The sequence below is a fragment of the Piliocolobus tephrosceles genome, chromosome Y, assembly GCF_002776525.5.
Source record: "Piliocolobus tephrosceles isolate RC106 chromosome Y, ASM277652v3, whole genome shotgun sequence".
In the NCBI taxonomy this organism is placed as follows: Eukaryota; Metazoa; Chordata; class Mammalia; order Primates; family Cercopithecidae; genus Piliocolobus; species Piliocolobus tephrosceles.
In genome coordinates, this window is record NC_045456.1 from 14054212 (window position 1) to 14069753 (window position 15542).

At 47.1% G+C, this 15542-nt stretch overlaps 1 protein-coding gene across 1 annotated transcript in view; it reads left to right on the forward strand.

The window, feature by feature from the left end:
- Nucleotides 1–15542, forward strand: part of GPR143 (G protein-coupled receptor 143) — a 42570-nt gene that overhangs the window by 10827 nt on the left and 16201 nt on the right. The window contains exons 4-7 of the mRNA XM_023198736.2: nucleotides 7512–7604; nucleotides 10003–10112; nucleotides 12496–12604; nucleotides 14786–14903. Of these exons, the coding sequence (XP_023054504.1) occupies nucleotides 7512–7604; nucleotides 10003–10112; nucleotides 12496–12604; nucleotides 14786–14903 (430 nt within the window). The remainder of the gene's footprint in view (nucleotides 1–7511; nucleotides 7605–10002; nucleotides 10113–12495; nucleotides 12605–14785; nucleotides 14904–15542) is intronic.

Consider the following 15542-nt stretch of genomic DNA (forward strand, 5'->3'; position numbering starts at 1 on the left):
TTTTTTTTCTTTTGGAAACGGAGTTTTGCTCTTTTTGCCCAAGCTGGAGTGCAATGGCATGATCTTGGCTCACTGCAACCTCCACCGCCTGGGTTCAAGTGATTCTCCTGCTTCAGCCTCCCAAGTAGCTAGGATTACAGGTGCCTGCCACCACAACCAGCTAATTTTTGTGTTTTTAGTAGAGATGGAGTTTCACCATGTTGGTCAAGCTGGTCTCGAACTCCTGACCTCAGGTGATCCACCTGCCTCAGCCTCCCAAAGTGTTGGGATTACAGGCGTGAGCCACCGTGCCTGGCCAGAACTTAGTTTCATGCCACGCTTAGCTGCTAAAGGAGGTAGGAAATAGACTCTGTGAGCTGAGCATGCAGCTGCCCTCATGACATCCAGATTGTTACTGAGGTTTTGAAAAAGGAAATATGGCTTTGAGTAGGTAATTAGCAGTGTGATAAGACCATGGCCCTGAAGCTCTCGTGATTGGCACGTCTCTGTCTGAGCACCCCTCAGTGTTGGAGAGGCTGGAGGTCTGACACACTATAGATATTATAGATGCTAGTTATGGGTAGAAGAAGGGTCTCGGGGTGCTGGAAGGAAGCTGGGAGAAGAGTAACGCCCCCTGCTGCCATAGGAGGATGCATTACTTCACCTCCACCCATGGTGGGGATGTGGGGGGAAAAGGGATGGGGTCCCACGGGGCAGTCTGAGAACTGTCTGGACCCAGAGGACAGACAGGGCCCTGAGAAACTGGGACAGGCAATCATGAAGCCCTCCTCACTTCAAGGACAGAGTTTGGGAGTTCATTTGGAGCTCAGGGATCAGAAGGCAGGATGTTGGGGGTGTTAGAGTCTAAAGTCTAAAGGGTGTTGGGCAGAATGTGGCTTCCGGGGACCTGCCATCACCCAGAAGGTGAGTGTCCAAGGATGTGGAACATCTAGACGCCTCCCAAAGGCCAGAGCAAGGGCGGGTTTCCCGGATTGGGACAACCATCTGTCCAGAGTGAAGTTGGTGCTTCCATCGAAGAAGAACGGGCCGACGTCAGACAAATCAGACAGTGCTATAGCCCAGGACACCAAGCCCCCACCTACCACCTGGCGGACGTCCTGCCCCCTGGAGCCTGCCTGCTTGTGAGGCCTCGGAGGGGACACACTGGGTAGTTGGAGCCAGGGCTGAGAACGTGGCTTCAAAAGATTCTGTACCTCTTTTAAGAGAGAGCTTGTTTCCAGAGCTGTGGGTGGGGTTGATTCTGCTAGTGGCCTTTAAGAGACTGCAGCTGGTAGATCTGGGGGTTTCCTGAAAATTCCAGGACAGAGGGCACAGCTTTGCAGGGATGGCTGGATTAAACTTCACATTCCCGTCTAGATCCTTTCAGGACTTAGCTATTTTCTTTGGCACGGGGATATTTTTTCTTTTAATCCTAATCCTAAGAAATGTCATTAAGACAGATTTAAAGTTAAAACTTAAACCACTGCTCTGGTTCGAGGTGTGGGATGTATAGGTTTTAAACAATAACAGAAGGCACTTGGAATCCTGGAGCAGGTCTTGAATGGAAGTCACTTCTTTGCTGTAAGAAAATGGACGTGTGAAAGGAAACGGGGTCCGGGGAGACCTTTGCACACCTGGGCACGGAAACTGCCTAGAGTGTGGGTAAAGTACCAAGGGTCTTCAGCCCATGGGGGGCGCAGACTTCTCCTGATCTGCTGTGGATTGGGGTTCAGACTTCTGCCCCGGTGTGGGTTTCAGAGACCCAGCCTGATGTCAGGGTCTGGAATGCAGAGATTCTGCACTCTCCAACACCCAGCCCTCTGCAGAAAGCCTCTCCATTAGTTATCTGAGTCTCACACAAAGCTTCTAGTTCCTGGCCCACGTTGCTAAGACATACCCCCAACCCTAACCCGCTCCCAGCCCAGCCAGGCCATGGAAGGGCCACACCAGGAACCAGGCACAGTGTGGGAGGCAAAGCATGCTGGAAGTGTTTCTTTTCTCTTGTCTCATTGTAGAAGGGTGTCCTTTCTCACTCAGATCCCTTTGTCTACACAGCTGATCTTCCAAGTTAAAGTCCCGATGGGGTGGGGGTTATGATATTTGCTGGGAATCTGGTAGAGTTTTGAGCGACAGCCACTCATCCCATGGAGCCCCAGCCCCCCACCCCACCTTGTCCCATCAGACAGGAGAGGCAAACCCAAGACTGGACAGCACCCGTCAGCTCTGCAGAGCCTCTATCTTCAGTCTTCCTGAGGCATCTGGAAGGCTGCAGCCTCAACTCCTGGGGGAAATAGGGTGGGGTATATGGAAGTACGAAGATGAAAGCTAGAGACTGCAAGAATGCCAGCTGTGCAGGGAACGGGGAGCTGGGAGGCAGAAGGCAAGCCCCCGCTCTCCTTTCGGGAAGCACGTAGTAGTAGTAGTAGCAGCTGCTGGTTCTGCAGAGACAGCCTTCCCAGGTGGGACTGAGCATTCAGACTTGGCTATTAGGTGTGGAGGTGACCCTGGGAGGGCTTGGGGATAGGAGTTCCTTGCTTATCGGGTGAGCTGAGTATTCAGGAGGCATAAGGCCTCTCTCGCTGAGGGGCTGTGAGGGCTCACACAGCTGAGAAGGAGCCCCAGGTTCGTGTCCTTCTGTTAGGAAACCTCAGGTTCAGGTCAAGGTTTGCTGCAGATCCACCTGGATTCACTTCCATGCCAGAGGATGAGGGAGGAAAGAGCAAACCAGATGAGCCCAAGCACAGCTCCTCCTCCCCTTCTGACATCTCCATAAAAAACTTTGTAGTCACAGATATTGGCTGATTTCTTCTCTAAGCTATTCCGTCATCTTTTATAACTTTTTTTTTTCTTTTCAGATTCTGGTTTTTTTCCATTTCATTTTTATTTATTTTTTTATTTTTTGAGATGGAGTCTTGCTCTGTCGCCCAGGCTGGAGTGCAGTGGCACGATCTTGGCTCACTGCAACCTCCGCCTCCCAGGTTCAAGGGATTCTCCTGCCTCAGTCTCCTGAGTAGCTGGGACTACAGGCACCTGCCACCACACCCAGCTAATTTTTGTAGTTTTAGTAGAGATGGGGTTTCACCATGCTGGCCAGGCTGGTCCTGATCCACCCGCCTTGGCCTCCCAAAGTGCTGGGATTACAGGCATGAGACGCTGCACCCGGTCTTTTTCAAGTTTTAAGGTTTATCTTATTGGAAAATTTTTTTGAATAAATGAAAAGAGCTCTCCAGTAGATCAGACTTACACTTAAACCGGCACGGTCCTGTGTGGCCCACAGAGGCTTCTGTGACCCAGTCCCCAACACACGGCCCTCCCTCTGTCCTCTCTCACCCTCTGGTCCAGCCACACCCAGCTGCCAGCTTCTAGAAGGAGCCTGTATTCCTTTTTTTTTTTAAATAGACATGTCTCACTCTGTCATCCAGGCTGGAGGGCAGTGGCATGATCACGGCTCACTGCAGCCTTCAACTCCCGGGCTCAAGAAATCCTCCCACCTCAGCCTCCTGAGTAGCTGGGGCTACAGGTGTGTACCTCCAGGCCAGGCTGCCGCTCACATTCTTTGACTTGTGGCCTTTTCCTCCATCTTCAAAGCCAGCAATGGTGGGTTATGTCCTTCTCAAATTCCCTCCTCTCTGGTTCTCTGCAGCTAATAGTCTCTGCTTTTCTAGATTCTGGCAATTACACTGGCCCAACTCAGATAACCCAGGATGACCTCCTTATCTCAAACATCCTTAACTTCATCACACCTGCAAACTCTTTTGCCATATAAGGGAACCTTTCACAGGTTCCAGAGATTAGGACCGGGACATCTTCAGGGAAATGTATTTGGGTTATCACAAGTGTTTGTCCACTTTAACTTATAAACATAGTCTCTGCCAGGCATGTTGGCTCATGCCTGTAATCCTAGTACTTTGGGAGGCTGAGATCGGAGGATTGCTTGAGCCCAGGAGTTTGAGACCAGCCTGGCAACATAGCAAGACTCCATCTCTACTAAAAATAAAAAAGTTAGCTGGGTGTGGTGGTGAGTGCTTGTAGTCCTAGCTACTTGGGAGGCTGAGGCAGGCTTGAGCTCAGGAGTTTGAAGTTACTGTGAGCTATCACTGTGCCACTGCATGCCAGTATGGGTGACAGAGGGAAACCCTGTCCCTTAAAACCACCACCACCACAAACATAGTCTCATCTCTTAGATTAATCACGGTTACGAGCCTGACTTCATGTAAAATCTTCTCCATCCAGCTATGGCCTCTGGGGCTGGCCCCCAGCAGCGGCACAGGCTGGGACATTACACTGATTCTTCTATGTTATCCTCTCAAGATGGTCACCCCCAAGCAGGCAGGGACTGTTTCCTGTGCCTGGAAAAGGCATGACCTTTGCTCAATCAACATTCAGCCAATGTACACTGAGTGAGACATACTGCGCTGATACAACTCTGATCCTTTTCATTGAGATGTAACTTAAATACTGTAATATTCGCCTTTTAAAGGTGTGAAGTTCAGTGGCTTTTAGTGCCATCTGCAAAGTTATACATCAGTTAGCCCCACTACTACTAGTTCCAGAACATTTCTACCATCCCAAAAAGAAACCCTGCACCCATGAGCAGTCACCCCCCATGTCTGCAGAATCACACAATGTGTGCACCCTTTGTGTCTGGCTTTTCACTCAGCATTGTTTCTGAGGTTCACCCATGGAGTAGCATGCATCAGTACATTCATTTCAACTCAATGTTACCTTTGCACGTGCTGACAGCCATCTTGTAGGTTAAGGGTGTGGGAAGTGTTTCCTGTCACCGGCCCCTCTTCTGTAGAGAATGTGCACTGGAAGGGAAATCCCAGAGTAACAGCGCTGATGGTCCAGTACATGTCTCCACCTCCCTGAAGCACAGGATGCTGGTAAATCCCACTGCTGGGGCCTCCTGACTGTCCTCAAAGTGAAGACAGCTGGGCATCCAGGACAGGCCCAGCCTTGTGGGAAAGTGGAGGCGGGCGGGGATGGCCAGCCTGCCCTGGAGGGCAGCGTCAGTAGCAGAAAGCAGCCGGGCCTGACATCCACCTGGCCCTTAGCGTCCTGGCACAGGAAATCCGCAGAGGGTTTCCGTGTTCACCCAGCTGAAAGGAGCAACTCGCGGCTCTGAGAAGTGGAGCCGGCGGAGGTGATGCAGCTAATTAATGCACCAGGTGTTTGCATTTGGTTCAAACCTATTGAGCCTCAGAGCATCTTCCTGGGATGAGGCTGTAAGAGGAGTAAGTCGGGAGGCTGGGAGGAGCACCTGGCGAGTGCTGTGCCCGTGAGGTGCAGTCTTAGTTTGTCTAGGTTGCTATAACAAACACCACAGACTGGCGACAGCTTATAAACAGCAGAAATGTATGGCCGGTGCGGCAGCTCACGCCTGCAATCCCAGTACTTTGGGAAGCCAAGGCAGGCAGAACACTTGAGGTCAGGAGTTTAAGACCAGCCTGGCCAACATGGTGAAACCCTGTCTCTACTAAAAATACAAAAATTAGCAGGGTTAGTGGTGGGCGCCTGTAATCCCAACTACTCGGGAGGCTAAGCCAGGAGAATTGCTTGAACCCGGGAGGTGGAGGTTGCAGTGAGCCGAGATTGCACCACTGCACTCTAGCCTGGGTGACAGAGCAAGACTCCAACTTGAAAAAAAAAAATCTGACCCAGCAATTCCACTCCTACGTATACACCCCAAAGAACTGAAAACAGGAACCCAGTCAGGTGCAGTGGCTCATGCCTGTAATCCCAGCACTTTGGGAGGCCAAGGTGGCAGGATTGCTTGTGGCCAGGAGTTTGAGACCAGCCCGGGCAACACAAAAAAAATCTCTAATCTCTACCAAAAAAATAAAAAATAAGCTGGGCATGGTGGTGCATGGCTGTGGTCCCAGCTACTTGGGAGGCTGAGGTGGGAGGATTGCTTATGCCTAGGAATTGGAGGCTGCAGTGAACTATGATTGCACCACTGCACTCCAGCCTGGGCCACAGAGTGAGACTATCTCAAAACAAAACAGAAACTCAAACAGATACTGTTACATAACACATGTTCATAGCAGCACTACTCACAGTGGAAACAACCTAAATGTCCATTGATGGGTGAATCTTGGCCCATGTACACAATGGAATGGTATTCAGTCAGAAAAAGGGAAGAAAGGGCTGCCGCGGTGGCTCACGCCTGTAATCCCAGCACTTTGGGAGGCCGAGGCGGGGGGATCACTTGAGCTGAGGAGTTCAAGAGCAGCCTGGCAACATGGCGTAACCTCATCTGCACAAAAAATACAAAGAAATAGCTGGGCATGATGGTGTGTGCCTGTGGTCCCAGCTACTCAGGAGGCTGAGGTGGGAGGATTGCTTGAGCTCAGGGGACAGTTGCAGTGAGCCGAGATTGCACCACTGCACTCCAGTCTGGATGACAGAGCAAGACCCTGACCCCCAACCCCCACAAAAGGAGGAAAGAAAGGGGCACAGTGGCTCATGCCTATAATCCCAGCAATTTGGGAGGCTAAGGTGGGAGAATTGCTTGAGGTCAGGAGTTCAAGACCAGCTTGGGCAACTTAGCAAGATACTGCCTCAACAAAATATTAAAAGAAACAAAGGAATGAAAAACTGGTCCATGCTACATCAGTGAACCTGGAAAGCATTATGCTGAGTGAAGGAAGCCAAGTGCAAAAGGCCACATAGCATATATTTCTATTTACATGAAATACCCAGAACATGCAAATCCACAGAGACAGAAACTAGATTAGTGGTTGCTAGGGGCTGGGGGATGAGCAAAAGGGAGTGACCACTTGTATTAGTCTGTTCTCACACTGCTATGAAGAACTGCCTGAGACTGAGTAATTTATAAAGGAAAGAGGTTTAATTAACTCACAGTTCAGCATGGCTGGGGGAGGTCTCAGGAAACTTACAATCGTGGCAGAAGGCCAAGGAGAAGCAGGACACCTTCTTCACAAGGCAGCCGAGCGATTGGGTGGAGAGGAGGGAAATCGCCTTATAAAACCATCAGATCTCGTGAGAACTCACTCACTATCACGAGAACAGCATGGGGGAAACCACACCCATGATTCAATTACCCCCACCTGGTCATTTCCATCCTCCAATCACCTAACCAATTGACTTCCATCCAACAATGATTAGTTCAACTTGTTCTATCCCTTGGGATTATGGAATTACAATTCAAGATGAGATTCGGGTGGGGACACAAAGCCTAACCATATCACCAATTAATGGATATGGGGTCTCCTTTTGGAATGGTGAAAACATTTTGGAAGGAGACAGTGGTGATGGCTGCAGAGCACTGTGAATGTACTAAATGCCACTTGATTGTTCACTTTAAAATAGTTAATTTTATGTGATGTGAATTTCACCTCAATGGAAACCAACCAACCAACCTCAGCAGAACGAGGAAACTCTTTGCCGAGGGGCTTTCCTTTGTGTACATTTTCCTGACCTTTCCAGAGCGCAGGAGCTGGCCTGGCAGTTCCAGGCAGGCCTCTGTGCCCCACTGAGCTGTGGCTGCTGTTGTGCTTGTCCCCTAGCACCATCCTGCTGTATCACATCATGGCATGGGGCCTGGCTACCCTGCTCTGTGTGGAGGGAGCCGCCGTGCTCTACTACCCTTCCGTGTCCAGGTAAGTTGGGACTCCAGCGCCCCAGACAGCCCCATCCTTGGCTCATTGTGTGTTCTCTTGCAGGGAATACATGAACCCTGACCAACAGAGTTGGTGCCTTGGAGGTTAGGCCTCCAAGGCCATGCTCACGGCCCAGCCCCAGAGCTCTGGCTGACTACAATAGCTTGGAGAATGACCCTGGAGTCATTCTCCCTGGCTCTGCCTTTCTCATTTGTGTACATAGGCGCCCATGCAAACAAGCATGCACTCAAAGCTTTCCGCATATTCCTCTCCATGTAAGGTGTATCCCCAGCCCCTGTATTGGTACAGTTTTCTCATGCCCACTTTTAAGTATTTGGTCTTCAAGCTTCCTCTGGATAAGCAGGTGAGCTTAACATTCTAGGAATGAGTGTGGGACAATGTGGAAGAGGCCAAAGGATGCCTGGGCAGAGCTTATTCTCTAGCTTTGCTTCCTACCCTTTCTCACTTCTCTTCCGTCCTCCACACAGAGCGAGATGTGGCCGCTGAAACTGTCTCAGGCATTTCCTCAAGTTTACATTCCTGTCCATGCAACCCTCAGTTGCAAAGCCAAGGTCTTTCCAAGGATATATACCCTAACTTCCAATGGAAAACTGGAAAAGAGAAGTGGATAGTATCTTTGGCTGTGATTTTTATACCAGGGATCAACATGGTATATAGCCCCCAGGACAAATCCGGCCTTCTTCCGTTTTTGTAAATAAAGTTTTATTGGAATATAATCACACTCATTTCTTTATGTACTGTCTGACTGCTTTTGCACGACAACCTCAGAGTTGAGTAGTTGCCTCAGAGACCACAGTGTGGCCCATGAAGCTGAAAATATTTACTATCTGTTCCTTTACAGAAAAAAAATCTACAGAAAAAAAAATTGGTGTCAGTAATTTATCTCCCTCTTTTCTGGCTTCTTGCAGCTACTCAGTGAGGATGTCTCCAAATTGGTGTTGCCTTGTCAACCATGAATACAAGCAGGGAGCTCTGTAGATCCATCCATACAGTCTGCTTTTCTGAGGAACTTTAAAAGAACAGATGCAGTGTCAGCAGCTGTTATAACGGAATGCACTTAGTTGGAAAGGGAGTTTCTGTGGCTCTCCCTCGCCTGTGGGACCCCGGAGGCTCCTGGCAAAGTTGCATCTGAGCTTTAGGGCGCCATTGTTGCAGGGTGCACAGGAAACCCTGAGGTGCTCCCAGGGTCTTTAGGAGCTGCTCCTTTTAAGCATCTTATCCTTAATCATCTCTTCATTTTCACAACGCCTGACCCACGGCGCTCGGCCTTCTTCATGCTCACAGTCTCACGCTCTTATTTGTCATTTCATTTCTGTCTTTGCATCAGAGTCACTTCTCTTTCTCCTCTTGTTTCTCTTTCTCCTTTCAAGCCTTTCCAGATTGAATTTTAGCCTCTACAGCTAAAGATAAAACCGCCTGCTAAGAGAAGGTGGCAGCGTGGAGAGGTGGTATAGTAATTCTTCCTATGGCAAGACGAGACGGGTATTGCATTTTTCCTACCTGATTTTTTTTTTTTTTTTTTTTCACATTTTCTGCCACTTCCCCTCTGGTTTGACAACTCTGTCAATATTAAGGGTGTTTAATTTATTTTTTGTCATTCCCCCTTCCGTGGCCATGAAGCTGTTTGGTTAGCCCCTTTTCCGCCTCCCTCTCTGGTTGAGCTGGAACAGACCTCCCTCCTCTTTGCCTTCGGTTTCCTCTTCCTCTGTGCCATTTTGCTTCTCTCCTACATTAAGCATTTCACAGCTGAGAGTTGTTACCTTGGTAACATGTTTGTGAGACCCTCCAGCACATTCTGTGGTGACTAGTGACTCCTATGACGCCTCAGTAGAAATCTTTGTCCTTTTCTCTGACAAGAACCTCTGAAACTATTGTTATCCATAACCATGAGAACGTATTTCCTCTGAAATATGGAGCTGGCATATTTTGAGTTATTCAAGCCCAGGGACTGGATTTTATTCATGTTATTGCCCAAAACCATGTAGTAAGTACTCAAAACCTAACTATTTAATGGAGTGCCTTTGTCTCTACTTGAATTGTGTTTTTCCTTGGGACCCAATGCAGGGAATCCCCCATCCCAGGGTGTTTTTCTTTCCGATCTTTTCCCAGCAGGAACCTTTAAAAGCTTCCTCCAGTGGAATGCCTTAAGGGTCCTCCCATTTCTGAGACAGAAACATGGTTGATCTCCCTTACTCTCCTGCAATTTACGGCTTGTTCCAGACATGAGAAATGACTCATATTTCCTTTGGGCGGTCAGAAGCAGATTTATGCATTTCCCTTTTCATTCTCATCCTCTTATCTTGACTTCCAGATAAGTAGATGTCTTTTAGCCAAAGCTTTGCTTTTGAGAAGAATGACTTTGGTTTTCCTCTCTCAGGTGTGAGCGGGGTCTGGACCATGCCATCCCCCACTATGTCACCATGTACCTGCCCCTGCTGCTGGTTCTCATGGCCAACCCCATCCTGTTCCAAAAGACAGTGACTGCAGGTAAATACTAGGGAAGCTCTCTGGGTACACGGCCACTGTGAGCGGCCCCATGCCTCGGGCTCAGACAGTGACACATGTCCTGGAATTCTCCAGGACAGTTGACCTCATTTGTCATCCTCTGGAGACATCAGCAGATCACAGCTTCAGAAAGTAAGCAGGTTCAATAAATGAAAATGTGCAGGCCTCTGCCCGCACAAGTTCTGTGCCATCGTTTGTTAGCTCAGTGCCAGGACTAGTTGACTTTTCACTTCTGTACTGGGGTTCTCCTGGGTTGGCTGCAGGAGTGCCCTTGGACGACTGTGGAGGTGCAAGAGGAACAGAAGGAGAAGAGAGGGGAGGGGGAAGGGATTGAGTATGTACTGAGGCGGCTCCAGTCCCATAGTGCACTTGGCTGATGTTTTTTCTCAGATGGGCAGGAAACAGGAAGTGGAGCACAGGAAATGAGTCAAGGTCAATGGTTAGAAAAGGATAAGAGGAATGAAGTCGTTGACAACACGTCTGGGAAAGATTTCTAGGCTGGGGCTGGAGAACTGCAGTCCAGCCCCTACTTTCCCCTCAAGGAAGTGTGTCCTGGAGTGAGCCTCCCACCTCCTCAGGCTGCCAGAGATCTCTCAAGGACAGAATGGGAATAAGGAAATTTGCCTTAACTGAGAGGTCCTTTGAAGATGACCTGTTGATTGTTGAACTTTTAAAAAACATTGCTGAGAGTACTCTATCATTGGTAATATGAAATTATTGTGATTCTTTGGACTATTCTCTTCATATCTACACTTTTTTTTTTTTCTTTTTATTGAGACAGAGTCTTGCTGTGTCACCCTAGGCTGGAGTGCAGTGGCGTGATCTTGGCTCACTGCAACCTTTGCCGCCCATGGTCAAGTGATTCTCATGCCTCAGCCTCCCGAATAGCTGGGACTATGGGCACATGCCACCTCGCCCAGCTAATTTTTTTTTTGTATTTTTAGTAGAGATGGGGTTTTGCCATGTTGGCCAGGCTGGTCTTGAACTCCTGGCCTTGGGTGATCCACCCACCTTGGCCTCCCAAAGTGCTGGGATTACAGGCATGAGCCACCACGCCCGGTGCATATCTACATTTAAATATAGTGTGTTAAATATAGCATTTTTAAACAAAATCTCATCAAAAATAGTGATTTTAGCTGATAAAACAAATAGAAATGACTTATAGAAAAAAGACTGAAAAGAAATACACTAAGATGTTAACAGTGTTATCACTGGGTGGAGGGACCATGGGTCACTCATACTTCTCTAAACTTTTAAATATTTTCTAACTTGTCTATAAGAAGGAATCAAATTTTTTTCAATATTTTAACAAGTGTGCACTATTTTTTTTTTTTTTTTTTTTGAGATGGAGTTTCGCTCTTTTGCCCAGGCTGGAATGAAGTGGCATGATCTCAGTTCACTGAAACCTCTGCCTCCCAGGTTCGAGCAATTCTCCTGCCTCAGCCTCCGAGTAGCTGGGATTATAGGCACCTGCCACCACATCCAGCTAATTTTTGTATTTTTAGTAGAGATGGGGTTTCAGCATGTTGGCCAGGCTGGCCTCAAACTCCTGACCTCAGGTAATCCACCTGCCTCAGCCTCCCAAAATGCTAGGATTACAGGTGTGAGCCACTGTACCTCTATTTTTATAACAGAGAAAATGAGCCTTTAAAAATATAGTTTCTGAACTAGGAACATTCAAATAAAATTGGGAATTTATTTATTTATTTATTTTGAGACAGAGTCTTGCTCTGTCTCCCAGGCTGGAGTGCAGTGGCATGATCTTGGCTCACTGCAATCTCTGCCTCCCGAGTCCAAGGGATTCTTGGGCACCAGCCTCCCGAATAGCTGGGATTACAGACGTGCACCACCATGCCCGACGAATTTTTGTATTTTTAGTAAAGACAGTTTCACCATGTTGGCCAGGCTGGTCTCAAACTCCTGACCTCAAATGCTCCACCCACCTTGGCCTCCCAAGTGCTGAGATTACAGGTGTGAGCCACTGCACCCAGCAAAAATTGGCAGTTTAGTTCATAGTAATGTATCTGTGTTAATTTCATAGTTGTGAAGAACATCCCCATGGTTGCATAAGATGCTTACATTGAGGGGAATCTGGGTAAAGGGTATACAGGGACTCTCTGTGCCATCTTTGCAACTTTTACGTAAATCTAAAATTATTTCAAAGCAGAAGTTTAAAAATATGTATATTCCTTAGGGTCTATGAGGACTCCAACCTGGAAGTTGTGAGGAATGAATGTCAGTGACTTGCTTTGCTTCCTGCCCCTCTGGCCTTGCTTGTGGGCTCACACCTGCTTCCATTGCCTTCTCTGTCACTCCATAAACATGAATAATGAACACCACACATAGTTCCTTCTGTTCTTCACAGTGGCCTCTTTACTTAAAGGAAGACAAGGCATTTACACGGAGAACGAGAGAAGGATGGGAGCCGTGATCAAGATCCGATTTTTCAAGATAATGCTGGTTTTAATTATTTGGTAACTTTTCTTCTATATATGTATATTTTTATTGCCAGTGGGAAGGGCTGTGGAGACAACTTGCCATGTTGCCTGTGTGACTGGAAGTGCCAAAGGGAAGAGCCTTTGGGAAGGAAATCTTTGAGACTGTGCTAGGTGCCCTTTAAGGAAAGGCACAGAGGACAGGGGAGCAAGTCCAAAATTCATGAATTTCTGGAAAAACATTGAAATCTACTCAAATTATTTATAAAGCCCTTAGAAAACAAACACCCAAATTTAGTTTTGAAACGTCCCAACCATGTGCATTGCTGGGGGGGGGGGGGGGCCCAAAAAAAAGGGGGTGGTTTTGGTTTTTTTTTTTTTTTTTTTTTTGAGACAAGGTCTTTCTCTGTCATCCAGGCTGGAGTGCAGTGGCGCAATCACAGCTCACTGCAACCTTGATCTTTAGGGCTCAAGTGATCTTCTCACCTCAGCCTCCCAAGTAGTCTCACTCTGTCACCCAGGCTGGAGCACAATGGCACAACCTCAGCTCACTGCAACCTCCACCTCTCAGGTTCAAGTGATTCTCCTGCCTCAGCCTCCCGAGTAGCTGGGATTACAGGTGTATGCCACCACACCTGGCTAATTGTTATATTTTTAGTAGAGTTGAGGTTTCACCATGTTGGCTAGGCTGGTCTCAAACTCCTGACCTCAAGTGATCCACTTGCCTCGGCCTCCCAAAGTGTTAGGATTACAGGCGTGAGCCACCACACTCAGCTGGTCATGCTTTGTAAACTCACCCATTTGCCTCACTCCTGACACCAGAATTCCTGTGCCTGACAGAGGGGCAAGGACACGTCTTTGGTCAAGAAGGTTGGAGAACAGCCTGAGAAGTTTCTCTCTCCTCATTTTTCCCCACCACTGGTATCCTGTCCAAACCTTTCAGGTGGATACTTTGAAAATAGACCTGTAACCAATGCAAAACAAAAAAAAACAAAAACAAAAAAAAAACAAAAAAAAACAAAAAAAAACTGGAATCAGAACATGCTGCACTGTGGTGAATCAGTACCTTGCAGGACAGGGCAAGTACTTGTGGTATTAAAAATTCACCTGTGCTGGTCGTGGTAGCTCACGCTTTAGTAGTTGGAGGCAGGAGTATTCCTTGAGGTCAGGAGTTCAAAACCATCCTGGGCAATTTAGTGAGCCCTCCCACTCAACAACAACAACAATTAGCCAGGAATGGTGGCACATGCCTATAGTCCCAGCTACTTGGGAGGCTGAGGCAAGAGGATCACTTGAGCCTAGGAGTTTGAGGTTACAGTGAGCTATGATCATGCCACTGCTCTCCAGCCTGTGTGACAGAGCAAGACCTTGTCTCTAAAAAATAATAGTAATAATAATTCACCTGATATGAGCTTTGTTTGGACACCTTTCTTGGAGATATATAAACCATCTCCTACTAAAAATACACTCAGTTCAACATTTCATATTTCACTGAGCCACCTAAAATAACATTGAAAAATGCTAAAATAAGTAAAGAAAAAATTGTTTTGATCTCCATCAAAACTGTACATTGCTCTTCAAACAAAGAATGAATTCTGGGTTATTTGATACAGTGCTAGAACCTTATACCATGATGTGGTGTTGAGTGTTACCCTTGGAAGGATTTGCTGATCTGTGCTTTAGACTGAGCAAACAAATTATATTTTTTTAAATTAAATTCTTAGTATGCTGGTTCCTCTTAGTTTCATTTCTTTTTTTTTCTTTTTGAGACAGTGTGTCACTTTGTCCCCCAGGCTGGAGTGCAGTGGCACATTCATAGCTCACTGCAGGCTCGATTTCCTGAGCTCAAGTGATCTTCCCAGGGTTCAAGTGATCCTCCCACCCCAGCCTCCCAAGTAGCTGGGACTACAGGTGTGCACCACCACACCTGGTTAATTTTATTTTTTATTTTTTGTAGGGACGAGTTTCACTATGTTGCCCAGGCTGGTGTCGGACTCCTGGGCTCAAGCAGTCCTCCTACTTCAGCCTCCCAATGTGCTGGGATTACAGGAGGGGGCCATTGCACCTGGCCCTCTTAGTTTCTTCCTGCAGAAGTGGCCATGTCTGTACCGAGAGTTAGTACTTTTAGGTCTTGGTAGAAATTCTTCTCTGACTCCCCAGCATTTAAAAATGAGTTTCATTGCATGTTCTCTTTACTTGTTGCCATTTTCTTTCTAATAGTTGGTTGTCGAATATCATCAATGAAAGCCTTTTATTCTATCTTGAGATGCAAACAGATATCAATGGAGGTTCTTTGAAACCTGTCAGAACTGCAGCCAAGACCACATGGTTTATTATGGTAGGTCAATCTGTATTGTATTTTAATTAGTTAATTATTTAATTAATGTATTTGTTTTAGAGACAAGGTCTCACTGTGTCACCCAGACTGGAAAGCAGTGGCACGACCATAGCTCACTGCAGCCTCAAACTCCTGGGCTCAAACAATCCTCCCTCTCAGCCTCCCGAGTAACTGGGACTACAGGTGTATGCCACCACCCTGGGCAATGTAGGGAGACCCAATCTCTTTTTTTTAATTATCTAGATTTAACATTTTCTGTTTGAAAAAAAATCAGAAGAAAAAGAAGCAGTCAGAAGTACAATATATTGTATTTAAATACAGAATGAGTTAAATAGGCTCCTGGCCTTAGTGTGCTAGCTGGCTGTTTTGTTTGTTGTTGGGATCCTTATTAAATGCTTCAACTCTGGTCAGTCAGTTTGGTGCAGTGTATCAAAGCTCCTGGCAGTCTCTCAATATCAGAGCGTGGATCTTGAAGGAATGTTTCAGACCATGAAAAAGCCACACAGATGGATATATTCCTGGTAGCATTATCCTTCATAATTATAAAGCATTATAGGCAACCCAGATTTCAAAAAAAGAAAGAAAGACAGACGAAAGAAAGAAAGAAAGAAAGAAAGAAAGAAAGAAAGAAAGAAAGAA